Below are 24,589 nucleotides of genomic sequence, written 5' to 3'. Positions count from 1 at the left end.
TTTTTCCTCTCCTGTTTTACCAGTCCCTTCCCCTTTATTATCTGAGTTATCTAGTCCCCCAGATTTCATAGCTCGATTATCTCGCCCTCATCTTCAAGTTTACTCTCGTCGTTCCATGGTTGAGAAAGTTCCTGATATTTCACGCACTTCACCAATTAACTCTCAATCTTCAAATCCAGGTATGACGCCCTCTTATGAGTTAGATCTTCCTATTGCTTTACGCAAAGGTAAGAGACATTGTACTTCCCATCCTATTTTTAATTTTGTTTCTTATTCTCGTCTCTCTATGTCATATTCTTCTTTTGTTGCTTCTCTTGATTCTATTTCCATTCCTAAGTCTATTACCTATGCTCTTAATCATCCTGGTTGGAGATTAGTTATGCAAGAAGAGATGTCTGCTTTGGAACAAAATGGTACTTGGGATCTTGTCCCTCGTCCTTCAGGTAAGCCTGTTGTTGGTTGTAAATGGGTGTACACTATAAAAGTGCAGTCTAATGGTTCTATTGATAGATTGAAGGCTCGTCTGGTAGTTAGAGGATTTACTCAGGTGTATGGAGTAGACTACTTAGAAACATTTTCTCCTGTTGCAAAGATTACCTCTGTTCGTCTTCTTATCTCTTTGGCAGCAACTTATAATTGGCCATTGCATCAATTGGATGTGAAAAATGCATTTCTGCATGGTGATTTGGAAGAAGAGGTATATATGGAACAACCTCCTGGATTTGTTGTTCAGGGGGAGAATTCGCGGTTGGTTTGTCGTTTGAAAAAATCCTTATATGGATTGAAACAGTCTCCGAGGGCTTGGTTTGGCCGATTTAGTAGTGTTGTCATGGAGTTCGGTCTGACAAGATGTGGAGTAGATCACTCTGTATTTTATCGGCATTCTAATGCTGGTAAAATTTTATTAGTTGTTTATGTGGATGACATTGTGATTACAGGTGATGATATTGTGGGGATCCAGAAACTTAAATCCAATCTGCAGGCAAACTTTCAGACAAAGGATTTAGGTCATCTACAGTATTTTCTGGGTATTGAGATAGTTCGGTCTAAATATGGGATTTATTTATGTCAAAAAAATATGTACTCGATATGTTGAGTGAAGTTGGGATGTTAGGTTGCCGACCTGTGGATACTCCTATGGATCCCAATGTGAAATTAGCAGGAGATCAAGGTGCATTACTTGATGATCCTAAGCAATATCGAAGACTTGTGGGTAAATTAAATTATCTCACTGTAACGAGACCTGACATTTCGTTTGCAGTGAGTGTTGTGAGTCAATTTCTTGATACCCCTCGTACTAGTCATTGGGATGCTGTTATACGGATTCTCAGGTATCTTAAGAGTGCTCCTGGAAAAGGGTTGCTATATCAAAATCATGGACACACTGATATTGAAGGATATAGTGATGCAGATTAGGCTGGTTCTGCCTCAGATCGAAGATCGACTACAGGATATTGTGTGTTTGTTGGTGGTAATTTAGTGTCGTGGAAGAGTAAGAAGCAAACAGTTGTATCCAGATCAAGTGCAGAATCTGAATACCGCGCTATGGCTCACACTGTGTGTGAGTTGATTTGGTTGAAGAGCATGTTACTGGAACTTGGATTTGAGCATAAACAGCCTATGAATTTAGTGTGTGATAATCAAGCGGCTGTTCATATTGCGTCTAATCCAGTGTTTCATGAAAGGACAAAACATATTGAAGTTGATTGTCATTTCATTCGAGAGAAATTGCTTGACGGGGTCATCAAGACATCTCATGTACCGTCTGTAGATCAGTTGGCTGATGTGTTTACCAAGAGTTTAGGGGGTTCTAGGGTGAAATACATTTGTAACAAGTTGGGTGCTTATGATATATATGCTCCAACTTGAGGGGGAGTGTTAAGAGAATATAAGTATCCTTGTAGATAATAAATTAGTAAGGGTATTCTTGTAAATAGTTTGTTAGGTTTGTACTCCTATAAATACTAGTTGGTCACTCATAATACAGTAATTAGATGTTTTCCATCCAAGATACCTGTTGACAAAAGAGAACAGTTGCACCAAAGAGACTCTTGGAGGGAGTTATGAATTTAGACTCCAAAAACTCTGCAAACTATTTCTTTAACTCTTTCAACTCTTCAAATGACATAGGGTACGGCAGTCGGGAGGCTGGTTTCACATCCCTCACTAGCTCTATCACATGATCCATGACATGCCTTAGAGGAAGCTCTTTCGGTAGGTCTTTAAGCAGTACGTCTTCAAACTCTGTTAGGATCTTCTCAATTTCATACGAAATTGGCACTATGTCTTTAGACTAGTACGTCGGCGGGTCTTCTTCACTAAAGATGGTCGCAAACGTCGACTCACCCTTCCACAATCCCTTCTCGAGGTAACGGAAACTCAACTCCATCTGACGACATACATTCAGTACGCATAGTTGATTCCCTTGCATAATAATATGGTGTCTTTATATGACACCATAATCGGTCTCAAGTAATCAATGAAGCGCATGCTACAAAACATCTCATAGTCTTCAATCGGAACGACAGAGAAGTTGGCCATACCCATCTATTGGCCCTAACTCATGAATACTGCCTTGGCCTCTCTCACAAATTGCGTCCATTCATCGTCTACGCCCTTAAAACGCCTCAACACCAGTACTTACATGAATCTTATCCTACGTGCGATATTTTGGCTCATATAATTAACATTTGCTTTCGAGCCCAATAAAGCTGTAACTTGGTGCCCGTTAATATTAGTGTCTACGTACATACGACCCCTGTCGATTCTAACTTGCACGACGGCTAGGTGTCAAGTGCATGCAACCTTCCGTCCTTTCGTCGGGTCAGCCTCTTGTACAATTGCTGTGAGACTGCCATGCCTCGGGCAATCACGAGTATAATGCTTCTTGCTCTTGTAAATGTAGTAACCTTTAAAATTTTTCTCCGATTTGCGGTCGTTAGGATTCTTTCCCTTCTGCTACTTGTTCTTGTCAGTCTCTCTCGATTGTTGGGTTTATTTCGACTTATCTATCCCACTCTTTCTATTGCCCAATTTCTTGCCTTTATCCCTCACAGGTTCCTTCTGTTGAAACTCGATAAGCCTTTGACCAGCCTTCATTGCTTGCGAAATATTTTGAGAATCCTTGTCTTTCTCTCGTTACTTGGCCCACAGTCAAAAGCCGTTAAGAAACGTAAATAATGCATCCCCGAGTGCCATGTTGGGAATCTCTACCAACAAGTTGGAAAACTCATTAATATGCTTTTTCATATGTCCGTCTTTGTGTTGAAGATTACGGAACTTGACCTGTGCCTCATATTCGGTATTGGCTGGCTCAAATTCGGCCTTTATCTCAGCCTTGAACGCATTTCATGTCGTGATGGTGTCTTCATCATGACGTCCATTGTCACCCTTCCGTCTCTACCATATCAACGCAAAATCTTTACGTTATAGCAGACCTATCCTCAAATAAGCATCGTCTCTATACCAAGGGCATCGAAATACCGTTCGAGCCCATAGAGAAAGTTCTCAATCTCCCTTACTTTCCTCGCTCCTCCATAGGCTTCCGGCCTGGAACCTCTACTCTTGGTGCGATCACAGTTGCATCTGCTGTCCCTTTTGTCCACAGCGCATCAACCTCGACTTTCAACTTTGCAAGCTCTTCATAAATTATCCCTAAACATGACGGATGAAAATTTTCCAGCAATCACGTAACAACTCCTTTTTTTTATATAAATACTAGGGACTTCTCCCATGCAATGCGCAAGCGCCATGAAAGCCGTATTTGGAATTCTCGTCGATTCATTTAGTAATCTATAATTTTGTACTAATTTGGTACAAAAGTATGTTTTGTAACATAATTTAACTAAATTATATATTTTTTGTACTAATTTAGCAATTGAAGTGGTGTTCTTTATAGTTTTTTGTATCATGTACTTTATTAGCTATCAGGAGTTTTTTTTTTTTTTTTGTTTATATTCAGTGTTTAGCTTATAATCTGGCAATTCCAGTCTGCAGTTGGTAAATTTTAAGGTGAAAATCAGAAACTATTGTTTAAAGATAGTGAAAAGGCTGTAGAATGCTCTATAAAACTTGTACAATATGTCTATAATATATGCGCTGTAAAATTTGTATAATAACATATGTACAATAATTTCTTTGGAAACCTAAACTTGGATGTATTTCAGCCCTTTACCAACATGAGCTAGAAAATGTTTCCTCCATCACAAGTCATCAGTGGAAGCTCGTCAGTTCTTCCTTGTAGATAAGATAGTCTAATTCTAGATCTACATATACAAGAGCAGCCACACCTTATCAACACTTTTTTTAGTATAGTAACAAAGCGGTCACTGAAACAGGCAGGATTATTCATTCATGTATAGATTGAGGAGCTTGGTCATGACTAATCTACAATCCACTGTATAGTTGCATAACTTAGTCATGGTATGTTGAAACATTGTAATGGACTAATAATAGTGACAGTACCTATCATAGAACACCAATAACTGTGGAAGTTCGGGTGAAGAACAGACCAATATACTCAATTCTCGAATTTAGCTCAACTCTAGAACCTGTGTTGAAGGAAACTTATTAAAAAAGTCTCCCCCATATCAAATCAAAGGAAGACAGTCCAGTAGCAGTCCTACATCCGAGCTATGAACTCAATTTATTCTTGTATCCTTTTTATTGTTATAGATATTCATTTAATCCTGAAAGCAACAAAGTCATCCGGTCATCTCATAGTTGATCTATAAAAGTCCAATGCAGAAAACAGGAAATTGAAGGCTTCTGTTTGCATCTGATTGACCATTCCATGGTTCAAATATTGGTGATAATAACAACTCAAAAGGAGATAGATACAGGCTTAAGCACCATACAATCATACAATCTGAGCTAGGAATAAGAATGGACATGTTAATACGCTATTGCATAATCCAGTGAAAAACTCGCTTGATAAGCTTAAGCATTAGACTTGAATTCTATTCATGATTAATGTAGCTCGTTCCAGTTTGATTCAAGCTCAAGTGTCAAAAATTTCGATTGTGCAATTCAAATTAAAACATAATTTTTGATCACCTTGAACAACTCAAATAAATCTTAAGCTTTAGAGACAGAGCAACGGCACACCTAAAGATGTTGAAACCAACAAGAAAGCAGAAAACCAAAGCTGGAAATTTCCTATTCTTATACTGTATATATGACCATCTATGCTTGTCTTATGTTAATACAAGTCAAAATAAAAACAAGACGTGGAATCCCACGTTATTCTCATGACTCAGATGATATTCAACGGGCCTAGATTATCTAATTAGAGCAAAAACAAATACAAGAATTTATAGTAAAAACAAACATTGTATCAAAATTTGTCTTCACTAACACTTGCCTATTTGAATAGTAGTAAAACTTTGTAAACATCTACCATAAACATTCACCGTAGGATTAGAAAGCCAGGTAACATACCATTATCTATGCATTAATAAAAAGGCCAGGCTTCGTCAGTAATGTCGAAGTTTCAATCCTTGACAAGCATGTTAAAGCTACTAATTCTGGGAATAATCTTGCTTCATCAACAATCTTTCTTCCTTGTACAATCGTTTAATTTCTCTTTCCAGTCGTTTGTTCCGGGAATCTGTGACGACAGCGAGAGCAGATTAATCTGCTTGGGATCAGTAACTGCAACAAATGGGACATTGAACCTCACCCCCGATGAGTCACAGCAGAATCCGCAACAGAAGAACCAGATTGCACGAGTCCTGTTTAGATATCCTGTAACTGCATGGCCGGCCACATTTTCCACCACCTTCGTTTTAAGAATCCTCACAAATTTAACCATTTCTGGTGATGGGATTGCATTTGTTATCGCACAGGATGATAAGCCTTCACCGCCTGAGAGCTTTGGTTCGTATATTGGAATTCTTGATCCTTCCACCGAAGGTAAACTCATGAATATCACTCATCCGTGCTCCAAACTGTTTTTTTTTTTTCTGGGGATTGTACAAAGTACATCGCCGGTTTTGTTCTGTAGGTCTTCATTGTTTTGTCTATATTTCTATGTTCTGGATATAAACCTCCAGCAGCCATGTTACTTTTCACATGAGTTTCCTGGCAAATATTGATGCATGATATGTCTCTCGTGTCTGTTTTTATCGAATATTTACTTGTCCAACCGTCCGCAAACAATGATAAAATTCAACTGTACCAATAGAAAATAGTATCACCTGTATAAAGAGAGAGATCTATTCATTTACTTCTTCTCTAAAAATTAGTGATTGAGTTTGTCCAAAATTTACTTATTTAGCACTTTTTCTTGAAGAAAAAATGAATTTTGGGATGCTGAAGTACTGTTTTTTTTAGTTTTCTTGCCGGTTTTTACTTCAAAATTTTTTATTATCTTTGTTTCCATGGGAGTGAATAAATATTGAAGTAGTTTCTGATCGATATAGATTGCTTTAATTTTGATGACAGATGGAATATTCCACACATGCATGCCTAGGTTTTTCTCCGTGGTTTAAGATCATCGTTAGTCGGTGCATTCCAGAAGTCATATCCTAGACAAAATTAATCACCTAATGAATGATGATTTCTTGATTACCAAATATACAGGTGGAATTCTTCGTCAACTCGCGGTCGAGCTAGACACATACAAGAACGAACTCGAACCCGACAATAACCATGTAGCAATTGTGACAACCAGCGTTCAATATCCTATAGCCAGTAAAAGTTTAAACAGTACTGGTGTTTATCTAAGGAGTGGAAAAGATATTACAGTTAAAATCGATTATGATGGATGGGAAAAAGATCTCCAAGTTTCTGTTGCATATTCGGGCAATCCTTTAGTAAATGTTCTGAGCCAAAATATAGTACTGGAAGACACTGTTCCACAATCAACTTATGTTGGCTTTACAGCTTCAACAGCTTATTTCTTCGAAACTCATCAGATTTTGAGTTGGAACTTCACGTATTACAACTTGTCAAGGAAATCGTTGAAGCATGGTGTTAAAAGAAACAAACCTAAGATAGCATTGTCGATTGTTGTTCCGACTTTGGTAGTCTCTACGTTGGTTTTCTTCTATATAGCTCGTAAGAGGAGAAACGAGAGGCATCAGAGCAAGAAAAGTGACATGGAAATGCTGGCAAGAAATGCAGCCAATGCTCCGAGATTGTTTACCTACAAGCAGCTCTTTAAGGCTACTCGTCATTTCAACAAAGAGAATTTGCTCGGTGCTGGTGGCTTTGGATGTGTTTACAAAGGGGTTTTATTATCTGATCCTCCTGCGATCATTGCTGTCAAGAAAATTAATGCAACATCAGGACAAGGTTCTTTTGTTTACTTTTCTTGCATTTTTGAAGAACTTGATTTTTTATTTTTTATTTTGTAGAGTATATGAACGTTAGAGAAAGGAATTATGGAAAGGACAGTCGTCCCCAAGATTCAAAACATTCAAAATTTTATCTGTGAAGTCAATTCTTTTGTTGCTTTTTTTTTTTTTTGGGTTAAAAACAAGTCCCTTTTCAAACACATGATTGATTTTCCAAAGTTCTCGAAACATCTCCATTGGAGAATTTCATAATTTAGTACAAAATCTTTACACTTGCATGCCAAGATAGAACTTCAAATACAACAAGAATTTCAATTTTCACTTTTTCTATTGAAAATTAAAAAAAAGTCCCTTTTGAAAGTAAATCTTGTTTCTGTAATGTTTTCAGAAAAATTTACATTGATGCATACAAGTCACTACAAACCCTGCCCATGAAACTGATTAATTACAAATCATGCATAGTTCCTGCCTGTGCTTGCTTGGATATAGTATATAGTACCCCAAATTTGTATGCATGATAGATAAGTTCATGTGCAGCAAAAGTAGTTAGAACTGAAATTATTTGGATGAATTGACACATTTGTTCATTCTAAAGCAAACTTTTGATCAGCTTCAGATGGATTGAACAAGTCTTTTCATTTATTGGTTCCAGGTGAAAGGGAATACTTGGCAGAGATATGTACAATTGGGCGCCTAAGGCACAAAAATCTAGTCCAACTCCAAGGTTGGTGTCATGACAAAGAGCAGCTCTTCCTAGTCTACGAATATATGCCCAATGGTAGCCTCGACCGCTACATTGGAAAGGTCTCTCTTGACTGGAAAACTAGGTACAGAATCCTGTCAGGATTGGCATCTGCATTGCTTTACCTGCACGAAGAATGTGGCAATCCTGTTGTTCATCGCGATGTGAAGCCTAACAACGTGATGCTGGATTCAGAATTCAACGCTCATCTAGGTGATTTTGGCCTCGCGAGACTACTTCAGAATGATAATTTCGTGAACACTATGGTTGCAGGAACTCCAGGATACTTGGCTCCAGAAGTCAGCTACACTGGAAGAGCTACACTAGAGTCTGATGTCTACAGCTTTGGCATGGTGGTTCTTGAAGTTGTTTGTGGACGACGATCACGAGGTATGATGGAAGAAAACAGTCTTGTGGATCACGTCTGGACTACACACGAAAAGAACAAATTATTCATGTGTGTGGATCCAACTCTTGAAGGCAAATTCGACGAGGAAGAAGTAAGGAGGACTATACTAGTTGGACTGGCATGTTTGCATCCAGACAGATTGCATAGGCCTAGAATGAGGAAAGTGGTTCAAATCTTCATGAACCCTGATGAGCCTTTGATGAAAATAGCAGATTCTAGGCCTACTGCTGTCAGTTTGCCATTGCATTCTTCTCATTCGGATTCAACTGCAAGCGAATTTAGCTCCAACAAAGCTCCTGCCGGAGGAAGAGGTTCCATGGACTCACTTCCGGATGAGATCACAGTTGTATTTGATGATTGATGATATGGTGTGCGTTTATAAGTAGAATCAATTGCAAGACTGTTATTTCCTTTGTTTTTGTCAATTTGTTTATTGTCATTGTCTTGTGAGGTCTTATTGTACATTTGATCAAGAGTTGCCTCTTCTTCTTCTTCTTTTTCCCCAGTTGTCTGGACAGAAAATCAGGAGTTCTTTTTTGTCTCGTATAAACTCTAACAGGTTCTTTTAAGTGATGATACATGTATTGAAGAAATCAATTGACTAGAAAATCAACACTTCTTAAATTAACCTCTATCAGGATTTATTTCTCACAAAAGTCAAAATACAGAATCAGAGCAGAAAATTCCCGGTTACTTTTGAGCAACAGAACACTAAAAATTAGCCAGAACTTGAAGCCTATGCAACAAAACAATGCTCTCAAGATTATGAAGGTAAACGTTGCATATATTCATGTGTGAAGGCTTGAAGCCGCACCTGTTTAAGTGCCTGTAGGCTGTAGCATGCACTACCTTGCCGGGAAAAGGAGCTCACTGTCAATTCCCAGCACCAAAGGCCCATTTTGCAGCAAAATGATGGTCCACAGGGGCTGCAATTCTTGGAAGGACTGCCACTTGCATTGCATGTTCAATATTAGCTTCCAAATTTTTTTTTTCTCTCTTCAGAATCTGCTTGGATTAATGGTCCCGACTTCCTATAGCAGAGTGTGCGAATCTTGAAAACTTTGGCTCCGCTTGAATGCAGCGTTTTTTTCAGTATTAATGGAGCCCAAGAAGAATTAAATTAATCTTATGTCTTCTATCTTAATTCTTACTTAAATACAGGAAAATTCTCCCTCCCTCCTTTTTTTTTTTTGGGATAGTGGTTGGAAAAGAGGGCAAGTGATTATGTGAACCAATTCAGCCATTTAACTTTTAAAACTACCATTTAACTCCTGAATTGTAATTGTCTTACGAAATATAATTTATCTTGGTATTTTTTTTAACACGTGCCCTAAAAGCACTCATTAACACAGTTAACATTCACCTAACCTACCATATATATACATATACTAATAATAATTATTTTTTTCCTTTTATACACTATTTACTTTTTAAGTAAATCTTATATATACTGACAGTGTATAATTATTTTTCATCAAATGCTGACGATGTATACACTATCAGTGTAAGAAAGATTAATCCTTAATATCTTAGAATAAATCTTATATACACTAATGATATATACACTATCTACTTTTTCTTATATTTATTTATTTTTTAAATTAATTTTATATTTTAAAAAATATAGACCGTGTATCTTGTAACTTAAAGTACCAAACAGACAAAGCATACACGGATGCGGGGCACGGACGGTTGCAGGTGCAACCGTCCCTGTCAATTGTAGTCATTATCAACTAGCCGTAACTCTCTTTGTACATGGTGTAACTTTTTTTTCACAGGATGTATTTTCACAACAGATAGTGGCGGGCCCCACACATAACGCGAAAATCGATTTACATCTTATTATCTCAGCCGCACAAATTTTTGAGGGGGAATTTGGACCGTTAACCGTGCAGGGACGGTTGCACCTGCCCCATTTCCAAGCATACACATATGATGAGTGCAGGGGATACACCAAATTATTTCATTTTTCTCGAGGTGAATAAAGTACAAAATGAGGAAATTGCGCCTAAGCCGTTACATACGTTACTTACAGCAATTGATCTCCATTCATTTCCCAAGATGTTAACAAAGTTAAAATATGAGGGGTATTAATGAAAGGAGGTATAAAATACTACTATTGACAGCTGGTATAAGATTGGTAGTGGTATACAAATTTTTGCTCGTAAAACAAGCAAAGAGAACGGGGAAAAATTGTGAGCGCATCCCAAGCACGCAAACGCCACCACAGCATTGGTTGGTCAACGCACGCACGACAGATTACCCCAAACCCAGGTGAGGTGCCGCGTTCGCATTGGTTGGTCTTTCTTCTTCTGCACCTCACTCTTTCGCGTGGACAAAAAGTGCAGAGCTCCTCATCAGAATATCCGAATCTAAGGCCGGACTTGAAATTGTACGTGTTTTTCCTTCGTCATGAACATTACCCTTACATATACAAACACTTTAGTAATCATTACTGGAGCAAAATGCTAATTTAATGCCTAAACAACTTTGCAAAAAAGCTAAAATAGCCTGTAAGCTTTCTTATGAGTTAGTTTAGTTCCTCAATTACTTTTACAAAGCCGAAATGGTTCTTAAACTTTATTACGAGTCACTTTCTTTAGTCCTTCAACTATTTTGCTTAAATCAAAATAGTCCCTTAACTTATTTACGTGCCTAGTTTGATCTTTATTTGATTAATCTACCTAGGTTATCGTATTTTCGCACCGACAATCAGGGGTAGAATAGGAAATCCAATCATTGCTCCTTGTTAAAACAATAGGAAAATAGGTATTTGTAGGGAAATCAATGATGAAATTTAGAAATATAAAGAACAAAAGCAAAAACATCTTTTAGTGCAGAGCGAAAAAAAAAAAAAAGGAGGTCATGCCCTAAAAATAAAATTTCAAATGGACCCAACTCATTCTCTTAAACCGAGGAAGGGAGAATAATACAACATGAGTATGCAAAGAGTTAGAAGAAATGTGCTAACATTATGATTATCCTTTTAAGAATTGAAGCTGAAAATGATTTAATTTCATTGCCAATTCCTTGACAAATATGTGTTTTTTATGTTTTAATAGGGATAATGGTTGAATTCCTATTTTGTTGTTAGTGTAGAAAATTAGCAAATTGGGTGGTGAATCAAATTAGGACCAAACTAATAATGTAAATATGGTTGAGGGACTCTTTCGATTTAAGTAAAAAAAAAATTTTGTTGAGAGACTAAATTGGCTCATAATAAAGTGTAAACACTTTTTCAGCTTTGTTAAACTAGTCTAGAGGACTAAACTAACTCATAATAAATTTTGGAGACTAAATAATAGCTTATGGTTTTAATTGGTGCTTTTCTCTTATTACTATTTAAATTAATATTTTCTACGCTCACAATATATATATATATATATATATTTATATACATACATACACACATACATACTAATGGAATGGACATGAATACATATAAAATTTGAATCTAAATTGTAAATTTTGAATATAAGATTCTAACTCAAGTGCTTCCAATGCAAAGGCTTACTATTCAAAAAAATACAAAGGCTTAAACCCTTACCAATTGAGTCACAATGCATAGACACATAATTTTAGTGCTTCGGTTTGTTTAATCACTTGCAACGTTCGATCTACATTTGTTGTGATTGCATGTAGAGAGAGAAGCGCGTCTTTCAACCAACGCTAAAATTAACATACTATAATGTTGAATGAATCCCACACAATTTGACGAGGCCCACCCCCCTCCCCCCACCCCAAAAAACAACAACTACCCTGAATTGACAATTCTTTTATTTTATTGTTTTCTGTTTGTCAATTATATGCACTCACACACACACACACACATATTAATTAATTTCGATCTTCAAAAGTTGAACATGCTAGGAAGTATTGAAGAGCAAAAAATAATTCAGATGCTCCTGTGTAATTATGTCTACAAAAATTAATGAGAAGCCCACGAAGCATTCGAAATTATAGAGGATTCGAACCCTATAATTCATAAATTAAACAGTCTATTAGGTACATCCACTTTTCTCTTAGAGCTTCCCTCAAATGATGTCTGTTTGGATTGGCCGTTTTTTCAAAAATAAGTTTGTTTTAAAAAAAATATATAATGCTATAGTAATATACAATAACTCAAAAAATATTTCATCTATACAATATATCAATTATTTCAAAAAAAAAATTATAGTCTATAAAATTTTTTCATATACACTGCTATAGTATTTTTTTTCAAAAACAGCTAATTCAAACAGATCATTGTAAATTAATTATTTGATAAGTGTTTTGTACCAATCAAATTTTGGACTTGAGTATGGGATAAGATTTGTTGAAAGGCACCCTGAATTTTTTTTTTTTTTTTTTTTTTTTTGTGTTTCTTGATGACTAGAAAATTACAACCAAAAGGACTAGAACTAGTTTTTAGTCTTGAAGCCTCGAGGCATCCATACCTAATCCGGTGGGCTTGCGTCAACAAGGATTGCTAAGATTAACTTAACTAATACTTACAAGACAACTGGTCCCTTGCTTTGAATTTGTAACAAGCTAATTTGTCTTGACCTTATAAATAGTGGGGAAGCATTCATTTGTCAGTCTATTTAGTATACAATTTGCATAAAATTCTTCTCTTGAATAGTGTGACTTTGTCAACTATTCTAGTACAGTACTCTTTTTTTTCTTTTTTCTTTTTTTTTGTGTCCTGCTGAAGCAACGATTAAATGAAGTCAAAACATTTTATAATAATACGCTGCATCTTGTGTTTTTTTTTTTTTATCGACACGGGAGTGTTCGGGTCAATCCTTACGGGGCTCGACTAATCCCCTGTGGCCCGGGCCCGACGTCCCAATCCGGCCAGAATACGTTAAGTGCGCGAAGGAATCCAACGGAACGGAGAGGCGCTGCCGCTGGACCATTCACGCGGGGACATGCTGCATTTTGTTAGAATTAGTGAATTATTGTTTGGTGTACCAATTCAATCCAAGGCGTCTTTTTCAGCTATCCAGTCGTGAGTTGTGAACCATTTTGGCATTTTATCAAGTGCAATAAGTCAGGGAAGGCAGAGAAAATTAGTGCAGAAATAATATAATTCATCAAGTAGAAGTGTGTGTGTGTGTGTGTATATATGCATGAAGTAGTAGTGTGTGTATATATATGCTCTGTTATGCTATCAATTTAAAGGATAAAAGATCAACGTTTGAGTCATTCCATGTTGTTGTTGGATTAATTGCAAAATGACCCCTTAAATTAGTACTTACTTTCATTTTCTTCCATACAACTATTGGATTTTTCAATTTAGTACCTCATACTATCAACTTGTGGAAGATTGTTCAAATTATTTGAAAATCAATGAATTTTTCTAACTATTTTTTGAACAAAGAGATAATTTGCATTTCGTCTACTAAAGTGCTCTTGTTCATTTAAGAGTACTAGAATCTTTTCATTTTAAATGAAAATTTTATAAGATTTTTTAAATTTATCTTATTAAAGTGTTGCAAATTGATAGCATAAAGCATTTACATTATGCAATTGATTGTTTGGGTTAATTACTAATCGATTATTGTTCAAGGGTACAAATTTGAAACTGTTAAATATCGAAGAAGTAATCTAAATTCTGAATCCACACAAATTTTTCAATCTTTAATCTTTGGGAGCATAATCTATAATTTTATTTAATGTACCATACGGTTATGTTCCTTATAATTAATTTGATTTGAGATTTAATTATTGGTCAATCAATATATTGATATTATTACATTTTAAAACAATAAGAGATGTAGGACATAGTATAGAAATGCTCAATTAAGGCTCCGTTTAGGATTGCGATGCGTTCATAGAAAAAGAGCTTTTAAGTACTTTTAAAGTATTTGATAACTAATTTCTCGTAATTTAAGTAGCTCAGTTTTTGACAATTTAAAAACACTTGTGTTAGAAGTGCATATTTATAAGTTACCGCAACCCCGTATGGGACTTAAAGCATAAACATAATGTTAGCTTATATTTTGGCCTTTATTCCATTTAACTCAAAGTAAAAAAAGAATGGTCAAAATCCATGTGTCAAAGTTGCATAAATGATTTATAAACAAAATTAGTTTTTATTGTTTGGTAACTTCTTAAATGCTTTCCTCTCCACTAAAATTCTTTAAATTTATAATACGTAAAAAAGTTTCAAAACTTTGTGGTAACATAACTACATTCCATCACCAAAATTTGCCCAAAAAAATCGTAAAAAATGGAGAAGAAAATTTATTTTTCATGGATTAACAAAAAAAAACTACTAGATGAGTGGGAAAGGATCTCATCACTTGATAAATTCCCCCCTAGTCCATATTTCCCCAATCACTCCCTAGATTTTCTACTCCCGCAGCCGCAGGACCACAGCTTCTCCCTTTCTTGAAATATATATACCCCAATCCCTCTCTTTCCCCTTTCAACTTTGTATTTCTCCCCAGTGCACTGCCAAAAACCCCACCAACCCCTTTCCCCTTCGCCCTCCCACAACCCCACCGCCACCTGCTTCATCACAGCCACCACCGCAATGGGGAAAGGCTCAGCCTTGTCAGATGGGTTGGTGAAGAAAATCATCCTCTCCTACACTTATGTAGCCATCTGGATCTTCCTTTCCTTCACTGTAATCGTCTACAACAAATACATCCTTGACAGAAAGCTCTACAATTGGCCATTTCCCATCTCCCTAACCATGATCCATATGGCCTTCTGTTCATCCTTAGCATTTTTGCTCGTCCGAGTCCTTAAACTAGTCGAGCCTGTGGCCTTGTCTCGCCAGCTTTACCTCAGTTCAGTGGTCCCAATTGGAGCCCTTTATGCCCTTTCCCTCTGGCTCTCAAACTCTGCTTATATTTACTTATCGGTCTCCTTCATTCAGATGTTGAAAGCTTTAATGCCTGTGGCTGTCTACTCTATTGGGATTCTCTTCAAGAAAGATACTTATAAGGGCAACACTATGCTTAACATGGTTGCTATTTCGGTTGGGGTTGCTATTGCTGCTTATGGTGAAGCAAAGTACGATTCTTGGGGGGTTTTGCTTCAGTTGGGTGCTGTTGCTTTTGAGGCTACTAGGTTGGTTTTGATCCAGATCTTGTTGACTTCTAAGGGAATCAATTTGAATCCCATTACTTCTCTGTATTATGTGGCTCCAAGTTGCCTCTTTTTCTTGTTCATTCCTTGGATTTTTGTGGAATACCCTGTTTTGAGGGAGAATTCCAGTTTCCATTTTGATTTCGTGGTGTTTGGGACTAATTCGCTCTGTGCATTTGCTCTGAACTTGGCTGTTTTCTTGCTTGTGGGAAAGACTTCTGCTTTGACCATGAATGTGGCTGGGGTGGTAAAAGATTGGCTTTTGATCGCGTTTTCCTGGTCGGTGATTAAGGATACTGTGACCCCTATGAACTTGATCGGGTATGGATTGGCGTTTTTGGGTGTTGGATATTATAATCATTCGAAATTGCAGGCGCTGAAGGCAAAAGAGGCGCAGAAGAAGTCGCAGCAGGCTGATGAGGAGAGTGGAAAGCTATTGGGAGAGACAGAAGGGAAAGATGGGGTTGAGGGAATTGGCAAGAAGGGTGACACTCAGGCCTGATTTGTCGGTGGAAGATTGAGTTTGTGGAAGAAAGATGGGGACATTGACTAATAATGTACGAAGAAGATGAAGAAAAAAATCAGGGTCCCTCCCTCAGAGTGCGTTCTTCTTGCTCATTTGATGGGTCTGGACTTAGTAGCAAACTTTGATAGGATGATTTGTTAGTTGTTAATTGTGCTTTATTTAGTGTTTGTTTCTTTCGGAAATGGGATTTGAGATTCGTCATTTCTCAGTTATACGGCCAGTTAATGTATCCTAGTGGAGTAAGACTCCATAAAACCTCAATTTATCTTCTTTATGCTGATACGTAATTTCATTTTTTTCCTCCTCTGTTCTGCATGTAGGTCTAAACTTATTAGTGTATATGAAAATCAGGATGCTATGGTATAACTAATGCAGATCTGGTCATTATGATTTGACACTGTTGTTTATGTTTGCTTGTCTGATGAAGCGAATGTTTGTTTGAATTTGTGGATCTCATCGCAATCATCAGGAAGCGGAGCTATAAATATGGGAACCATTGCGCCAAAAGGATTTGAAAACTCAAGTTTTGGAATTGGAAGCCATAATAATCATTACTGACTTAGGCACATTTTGGGACATGGACCTGGTGTTTTTGTTGCATGGATGGGACTTTGTTGAAATTTGCAGTATATAGTAGTTGCGTTATTGGGGTAAACGTTTTTAGTGGTAGGATTGTTCTTTAGAATGGTGTGATGTCTTGTATTGTGATGCTTGACGAAACTCTCTATTTGTTAAAAGTTCATTGTGTCAAACTGGCAACATGATGGGATCAAGAGAAATTTTCATCTAAGATGCAACAGGAATAGGTTTAGCAGGAGAAGAAAGAAAACTGGAAGGAGGAATTAATAATGATTACACACAAGCTTCTTTCTGAAGGTCCAAATAGGATGCCATTGCAATCACTATCAAGCATTAAAGTAGTAGTATCAATATCACTGGCAATATTGTAGTTGAAACTTGATTACTACTATTTTTAGATGCCAAAAGGCTGGAGAAGAAAATTTGCAAGTGAAAAAATGCATTCCATGGTAAATTCGCAATTTGGCAGAATATTTTTGCCTCTCAACCCTGCATAACGTGGGGTTAATTTCGAAGATAAAGCTTGGCTTCTGCAGTAGTTGCTTTTCTTGGAACCTTAATCTAACTCGGAGCTAATGGTGGTGGTATTTGTTCCAAAGCACCAAGAAAATTGTTATCAAGGTAACTTGATGCAGAGAGTAGTATTATTGGAACTCTTGATTGAATTTGGTATTCCAGTACTTTGAATGTGATCAAAGATATAAAAGTTAACGAGTTTTAGGGGAAGGGAGGAGGCCGGGCATGTGAAGAAATGCAGCTAATTTATGGGATCACAAGAAATCAGTGGTAGAATGAATATCAGACAAAACATGTGTTGCTGAGTGAGGGATGGTGATTGCCATACTGATCTAATTTTAGTAATATCTGCATCAAGTCATTGCTTAGTTGTTACTGAAAAAAATCTTGAAGATTTTCATTATTTCTCCGGCATTTAGCTCTTACTATTGTGACCTATCAGATACAGGTGAAACATTTTATCGGATACAGGTGAAACATTTTACTGACTAGATTGACCATGTTGCGCTTCATTGCCATACTTTTAGGGGGTTGAACACCCAAAAATGCGGTGCTGCATCTGTAATTCTGTATTGAAGAGGGAACTCTGAGGCCAAGACATGCAATCCAGTGCACTAAGAAATTATTCCATTCCCGCACTCGGTGCCATCTTTAGCTGTAAAGAGTAAGCCTAAAATAGGCCGTCATACTTTAAAGAAATGATGATGACTCTAGGAGCTTACGGAAATCTTCAAGCCCTTCTCCCTCCTTGCATCTCAATTGAATCCTTTGTGGACTTCTTCCTCCCGGGTGCTAATGGATGGGGATCAGAGTTTGTTTGGATAAGAGTTTATTTGAGATAATTACTGTATCACTTTTTGTGATGTGATGTATGTGAGATAAAAAGGCGATTGAAAAGATAAAAAGATGATTGGGATTTGTGAGACAAATTATTTTTTTTTCAAAATCCTATGTGTTTGGATCGTAAAAAATTACATTTTATTTACACACATTGATTTGTTTGCATCATCAACACATTTTCCAATCACCTTTTTACCTCACATACATTATACTCCCTCGGTCCCATTTTGATAGTGCTGATTTTTTTTCACACAGTTTAAGAAAAGTAGTTAATTTTGTTGGAACAATCAATTTAGATAGCTATTTTTCTAAAATACCCTCACATTAATTAAAGTACAATTTTATGGGAACTTGAATTGATGGTAAAAAAAAAAATCAACTCTCATTAAATGGGGTAGGTTTATAGTAATAACAACTTACATTGAATAAGAGTATTTTAGAAAATTAAAATACAACTACATTCTTCAATTGGAAAGTGAATTACAATTTGGGACAGACGAAAAAGGAAAACAGAACTATCAAATTGCGACAGAGGGAGTATCAAAAAAAAAAAAATGCTACAGTACTTTTCACAAAATTATTTCAAATAATTTACAATCCAAACACACTTAATTCGGAGAACTTTCACCCATGGGCAGGGAGCCCCTCTATGCTAAACTCATATCCCGTACAAATGTTAATATGTTGATATTGATGAATTAAGTCATTAATGTACCAAAGCTATGAATTGTAAATGGAGGGGGTGCCTAACTTGTTTGGGTTGTAGTTTTCATGGAAAAATTTTTATGGTGGGGTGTCTAAATTGTTTGGATTGTAGTTCCATAAATATATTTTTATATTTTTCATAAACACATTTTTTAATTACCTTTTTATTTCATATATATCAAATTGCTATAGTATATTTTTTTTAATAAAAAATTCTGTCATTATTGTACTTTTAAGGTGGTTTGAATGCAATGTGTAAGTGGTCATTAGGGCCGTTAGGGCTGCCATGTTCCACTAATCTAAATTGGATGGTTATTATGGTGCCAACTTTTGCCAAACAATTTTGATTTTATTGGTAGAATTTTATGTCCTCATGGTTATGAAGTCAATTCCATTAAGTTGCATGTTTCTTGGGTTGTGGGGGGGGGGGGGGGGGGGAGGGGGGGTTTGAAGGGTGGTGATGGAACAAGTGAATTATTCATCAATACTAGGCTTGCCTTGTTATCTTTAATCAAATCACTGACACTTTTTCTTGAATTAGAGTATATATATATATATATATATATATATATATATATATATATATATATATATATATATATATATATTATGAATCACAGGTATCTATATCTGTTTTACGATTTATGATTAATTTTGTTCGAGCTAATTGGACCGTTTACGGAAAGAATCTCTTTCAACGTTATTCTTTTCATTTTCATGAATTTTAAATCCAATACCTCGTGATTAAAAGATGCAAGTTCCTTCCACAGTTCCACTGGCACCAACATCCATTGATAGTTTAAGCTCTCTATGTGCCATGGTGGCTAAATAGGGCCTTGTGACTGGAACTGGGTGTCATATCATGCAAGCGGACGGAAATGCGCCCTTTATCTTTGGGGCCCTGTGTTTGATTGCCAAAATGCAGCTATTTAATTCTAGTGGGCAATACTGAAAATGTGGTGCTTGTCCTCACCTGCTGCAATGCGGTAATACATACAGCTATTTATTGGGACAAATTTAGGAGAGATGTAATGATGTGTGATGCTAGGAGAAGTAGGTTGGTAGATTTTCCTCTGATGCTTTAAAGGTGAAAGTGGAGCTCTGAAGTTGTCCTTTTGGTCCTTAGATTTAATTAATTCTCCACCCCTTTTGGGTAAATATTTCTACAAGTGGAGGATGAATTAAATACCTGCAAGCACTGGAATTAATAGAACTCTATTTTACTGCTACCCTCTCGAGCCAGACTTAATTCTTGAATCTTAGACCTTCCTAATTCCCATAAGTTGCCACTGGGGATTTGGGACAAATCCTAAAGGCTCAAAGGGTTGGCCCTAGGATCCAAGGGATCATCTCTACTTGCACTGTTCAATCTTCCCTGCCTGCTAAGCAAGGAAGAGGAAATGTTGGACCTGTTCCTATCTACCAAAGAAAAAGAGATGAATTAATGTCACAAAAATTTTTTGTGCTATTGTCAAAACTATCTTTTTAGATAGCCATATTGGTCCAAATTGACCTAGGAGAGTAATATTGGCATGCAGGAAAAACTTATTCTAACATTAAAATTGTGGCTATACCAATCTCATCAACCAAGATATAAAAGTATATTTGGCCATTCCTTAAATTTCTTCTTCTTCTTCTGTTTTTCCTTTAAATAGCTTTGAACAGATATATGGCTCTTTTCCATCTTCTTCTTCTTCTTCTTCTTGTGTTTGGATAGTAAATTATTTGAGATAATTTTGTGAAAAAAATACTATAGCACTTTTTATGATGCGATATATGTTAGATAAAAAGTTAATTGAAAAATATATTGATGATACAAATAACTTGTATTCCAAACACTTGTGCATGTGTGATGCAACACAAACTACACACTTGGAAAATTTTATTTAAGGTAAATATGGCTAACAGTCCGTACAACCATTAACTCTACCATTGTTGCTTCTTTCCACCAAACCGCCCTTTTCCACCATAATTGTGACTTCGTGGACTAATAATACCAGCAAGCCACTAACAAGAATCCCAGAATAGACCAGTCATCGTTTTTTTTTTTTTTTTGGACACAGGAATATCTTGGAATCACTCAGATTAATCCCCTGCGGCTGAGCAGAGCCTGACCCTTAGGATGCCCAGCGCATTAATTCGGAGAGAGTCGAATGGTGGTCGATGCTGTAAAGACAGACGACATGACCAGATGAACTGCACTGCGAGGGGCAGAATAGACCAGTTATCGTAGTTTCCATTCCTTTTGGTGACTGCGTTATGGAGAAATGTACCCTGTGGGGTTAAGTTCCCACATCGCTTGGGGGGGTTTGGGGGGTTTAGTAGTTAAGTGCTGCGGAGCACTTCAAAAGTTGCCGGCTTTTGAAGTGTCTTCGCAGAGTCCATTTATCGAAACACTCATACAAAAAACTATGAGTTATGAAAGGGCAAAACCTGTCTCGGGGAGTCTGGGGGGTCTTTATCTCTTAGCAGCGAGGCACCCTGTGGGGTTAAGTTCCCACATCGCTTGGGGGGGTTTGGGGGGTTTAGTAGTTAAGTGCTGCGGAGCACTTCAAAAGTTGCCGGCTTTTGAAGTGTCTTCGCAGAGTCCATTTATCGAAACACTCATACAAAAAACTGTGAGTTATGAAAGGGTTATGGAGAAATGTAGCTTTCATCCGTACATAAATAAATGCTTGTCCAGAACCAATGGAGAGGAGAGGACGTGTGGGATCAAGATAAACACACTTAAGCGCAGAAGGGAAGTTGTTTATCGTGGTGCTCTTGCCTATGAGAGGCGTTTCACCTCAGCTAGTGTTGCTCCAACATGCAGCCATGCTTAATTAGTCAGAGAAGTAAATCTATCCTCTGCAGACTGGTTAACCATGTTAGAGAAAATCAAGCAGTCTTTCGTACTAGTTTACTCAGTGGTTGACAATGAATAGCTCATCTAGGCATGATGCATTTTACATGATTAATCGTCACAAGGATCAAAGAATCATCTGCGTTTAAGCTAATGATGATTGGTAATAAGAGTCTCGAGTACTCGCGGATGACTAACAAGTCAGGATCAAAGCGGGACTGCCAAACAGCAGCACTGCCCGCCCTGACGGCACAGCCATATGATTTCGTCACAGACTGTATTATCTGAACTGTCTTGCCCTTGCTTTGGAATAGCCTGGAGAGTATCAGGATTAGAAGCATTACCTGGTTTTCCTTCCTACTTTTTTCCCATAAAAGGAACTAGCAGAGGGCCATAAAGTGCCGACCAATCAATATTGCTATTACAAAATTGATAGCAAAAGAGGCAGCAGGAATTTCAAGTTTCCCATGTATCTTCCCATTGTGATAGCTTCTACTGAGAAGGCCATCATCTGACCATCTTCCCCAGATAGGTAGCAGTTTTGATCATCATTTTTACTTCCTCCACTTTTGTCAAAGATGAAAGTTCCCAAGGATTTGGATTCAAGGATGTGGACCCCTTTCTTTTCTTTTTTTTTTTTTGGCTTCTTTTCATCATTGAAGAATAACATGGAGTTCATGGAACTTTCTTTCATAGGAATAATGTCTAGTAGACGGACTAATAAGCACAAAAGTTCTATAGAATGCAAACTAAATATCGGAATTTATCTGAGTGAGGGATTTTGAATATTCTTGAGAGTCTTCTTACATTCTCTCACTATTTGCAGGAATTTAAGGCCTCTTCTCTTTGTAGCTGCCATGATGACTTGAAGAATGTGGACTATGGGAATTTCTGAACACTTCTTAAATTTGTACCATTTAGTTTCAAACAGAAATGTTAAGTGGAAACAAGCGCGCACACAGAACAAATTCCATAAGCCCAGGTCTGACTTACTTCAGAACCGAAACTGCCATTAGGGTCCCCAAACTAATGAAGACTGCCAAAACCAGAAATACTCAACCAGTCTCTAGTGCTATTTGATATAACGTACGTGTAGTGCTGCCATTTGCCAGCTGCTTGCTTGTGATGTACCACCACTGGACAAAGTGTAAACAGCCAAAATATGGGCAAGCAAAATTCTCTCCACTGTTTCACCAGAAGTCTTTACATGAGCATAACCCATCTATGAAGTGGTGAAAACGGTTTCTGTCTCTGACCACTATTTCCCTATTGTAGATCTTGGAGATAAACTTAGTAGCAGTATGACAATCCTCACAAACACGCAAGTTTTTCACAATGCGAATAGAAGTTCCAGGAGGTGTCTTCAGAAGGGCAAATGCAATAGCCAACTTCTCACTGTGCCTGTTTAAAGCATCTTCCTTGTCTTCCTCGTCAATATCAAGTAGAACTTCAGAAGTGGTAGCAACATATCCAGCCCTTCTCATCTCCTTCCCCATTTCGTCCAACATTTCATAAATTTCTTTGTATTCATTATGAGTTTTATCTCCGGCAACAAATTCATAAATCTCATTATCCAGCTCAAACATGGTGCTACCTGGAGTTTTTCTAATTCCCTTTTTCCCCATAACCTCCCTAATTGTTGTTTTTTTCTCCCAGTTTAACGATATTGCATAGATATTAGACAGCAAGACATAATTGGACTCGAGCATGGGCTCCTGTTTTATGAGCTTCCTAGTCATGCTTTCACTGAGTTTGAGCTCACCATGAGCACGGCAGGCAGTGATTAGTGCTCGCAAAATGATTGGATTTGGCTCAATGGGCATACTCTCAACAAACTCCAATGCGTCTTTAACAAGTCCGGCCCTGCTTAACAGATCAACCATGCACCCATAATGTTCTATCTTGGGCACAATTCTGAATTCCTTCAACATCAAATCAAAATACTGCCTGCCTTTCTCAACTAAACCAGAATGGCTACAAGCACTGAGCAATCCTATAAAAGCAACATCGTCAGGCACTATTCCAGAACTCCTCATGTCCTCAAACAATGAAATGGCCTCCAAACCACGGCCATGCATTGCCATACCAACAATCAAAGAAGTCCACGAAACAATGTCCTTCTCAGCCATGTTCCTAAACAACTTCAAAGCCTTGTCAACATCGCCACACTTGACAAACATGTCAATCAACGCATTGCATAGCTCCACACTCTTCGGAACCTTCTCCTTGTCAATATAGGAAGACACCCACTTCCCAAGCTCAAGTGCACCCAAATCAGTACAAGCAGACAACACTGACACCATAGTAACCTCATCAGGCCTCACTCCAGCAATCTGCATTTTCCTAAACAACCCCACTGCCTCACTTGACATGCCCAACTTGGCATACCCGCCAATCATCGCACTCCACGACACTGAATCACATTTAGGCATCTCATCAAACACTTTCCGGCCGAACTCAATTCCTCCGCCACAAGAACAATACATATGAACCATGGTGTTCAAAACATGAATATCATCACTAAAACCATATTTCACCGCAGACCCATGAACACTTTGGCCTAAACTCAACTCTCCAATGCCAGCACAGGCCTTAAGAACAAACGGGTACGTAAATTTGTTAGGAAAAATGCAATCTTTAAGCATAATTTTGTAGTAAATCAGGGCATTCTGCTTTGAATCCTTTGTTTGAGCATAAGCCCTGATGACAGTGTTGAAAAGGAAGGTATCATAGAGATGGGTTTTGGCATCAAGGCCAAAAATGAAGGAGGAAGCATAATCAATGGCATTGAGGTCAGAAGACGTGGAGGCCAACCTGGTGAGGACAAGTGGGTTCGTTTGAAGGCCTAATTTCAGAATGTGAGTGTGGATTTGGGACAGTTTTGGGAAGTTGTTGCAGAGTTCCAAGAGGGCTAAGCAGTTCTGCTCTGCTGCTCTTTTCTTGCTGGCTGTTTTGGGTGGCGGTGGCAGTGTATGAAGGTAGCGGAATAGCTTGGTTTTGGAGATAAAAGACAGCATTTAGATTTGGCTGATGTCCACAATCTGTCGACCAA

The 24,589-nt window shown here is 37.5% G+C and overlaps 3 protein-coding genes across 3 annotated transcripts; 2 read left to right on the top strand and 1 right to left on the bottom strand.

Annotated features, from left to right (window-relative positions):
- Window positions 1-5,472: 5,472 nt before the first annotated feature.
- LOC113707042 (probable L-type lectin-domain containing receptor kinase S.5) lies at window positions 5,473-8,949 on the top strand. The gene is made up of 3 exons (XM_027229195.2): window positions 5,473-5,913; window positions 6,583-7,296; window positions 7,951-8,949. Exons 1-3 carry the CDS (start codon window positions 5,481-5,483, stop codon window positions 8,808-8,810), a joined length of 2,007 nt encoding a protein of 668 aa, XP_027084996.2. The 5' UTR covers window positions 5,473-5,480; the 3' UTR covers window positions 8,811-8,949.
- A 5,907-nt stretch (window positions 8,950-14,856) lies between these two features.
- Window positions 14,857-16,355, top strand: LOC113706758 (probable sugar phosphate/phosphate translocator At2g25520). The gene has a single exon (XM_027228731.2). It carries the CDS (start codon window positions 14,970-14,972, stop codon window positions 16,029-16,031), a length of 1,062 nt encoding a protein of 353 aa, XP_027084532.2. The 5' UTR covers window positions 14,857-14,969; the 3' UTR covers window positions 16,032-16,355.
- Window positions 16,356-22,211: 5,856 nt separating this feature from the next.
- Window positions 22,212-24,554, bottom strand: LOC140013641 (pentatricopeptide repeat-containing protein At4g21065-like). The gene has a single exon (XM_072063124.1). It carries the CDS (start codon window positions 24,552-24,554, stop codon window positions 22,728-22,730), a length of 1,827 nt encoding a protein of 608 aa, XP_071919225.1. The 3' UTR covers window positions 22,212-22,727.
- Window positions 24,555-24,589: the final 35 nt, after the last annotated feature.

This window comes from Coffea arabica, chromosome 8c (genome assembly GCF_036785885.1).
Source record: "Coffea arabica cultivar ET-39 chromosome 8c, Coffea Arabica ET-39 HiFi, whole genome shotgun sequence".
Taxonomy (NCBI): Eukaryota; Viridiplantae; Streptophyta; class Magnoliopsida; order Gentianales; family Rubiaceae; genus Coffea; species Coffea arabica.
The sequence above is the reverse complement of the archived record's forward strand: the minus strand, read 5'-3'. Positions and strand labels throughout refer to the sequence as shown.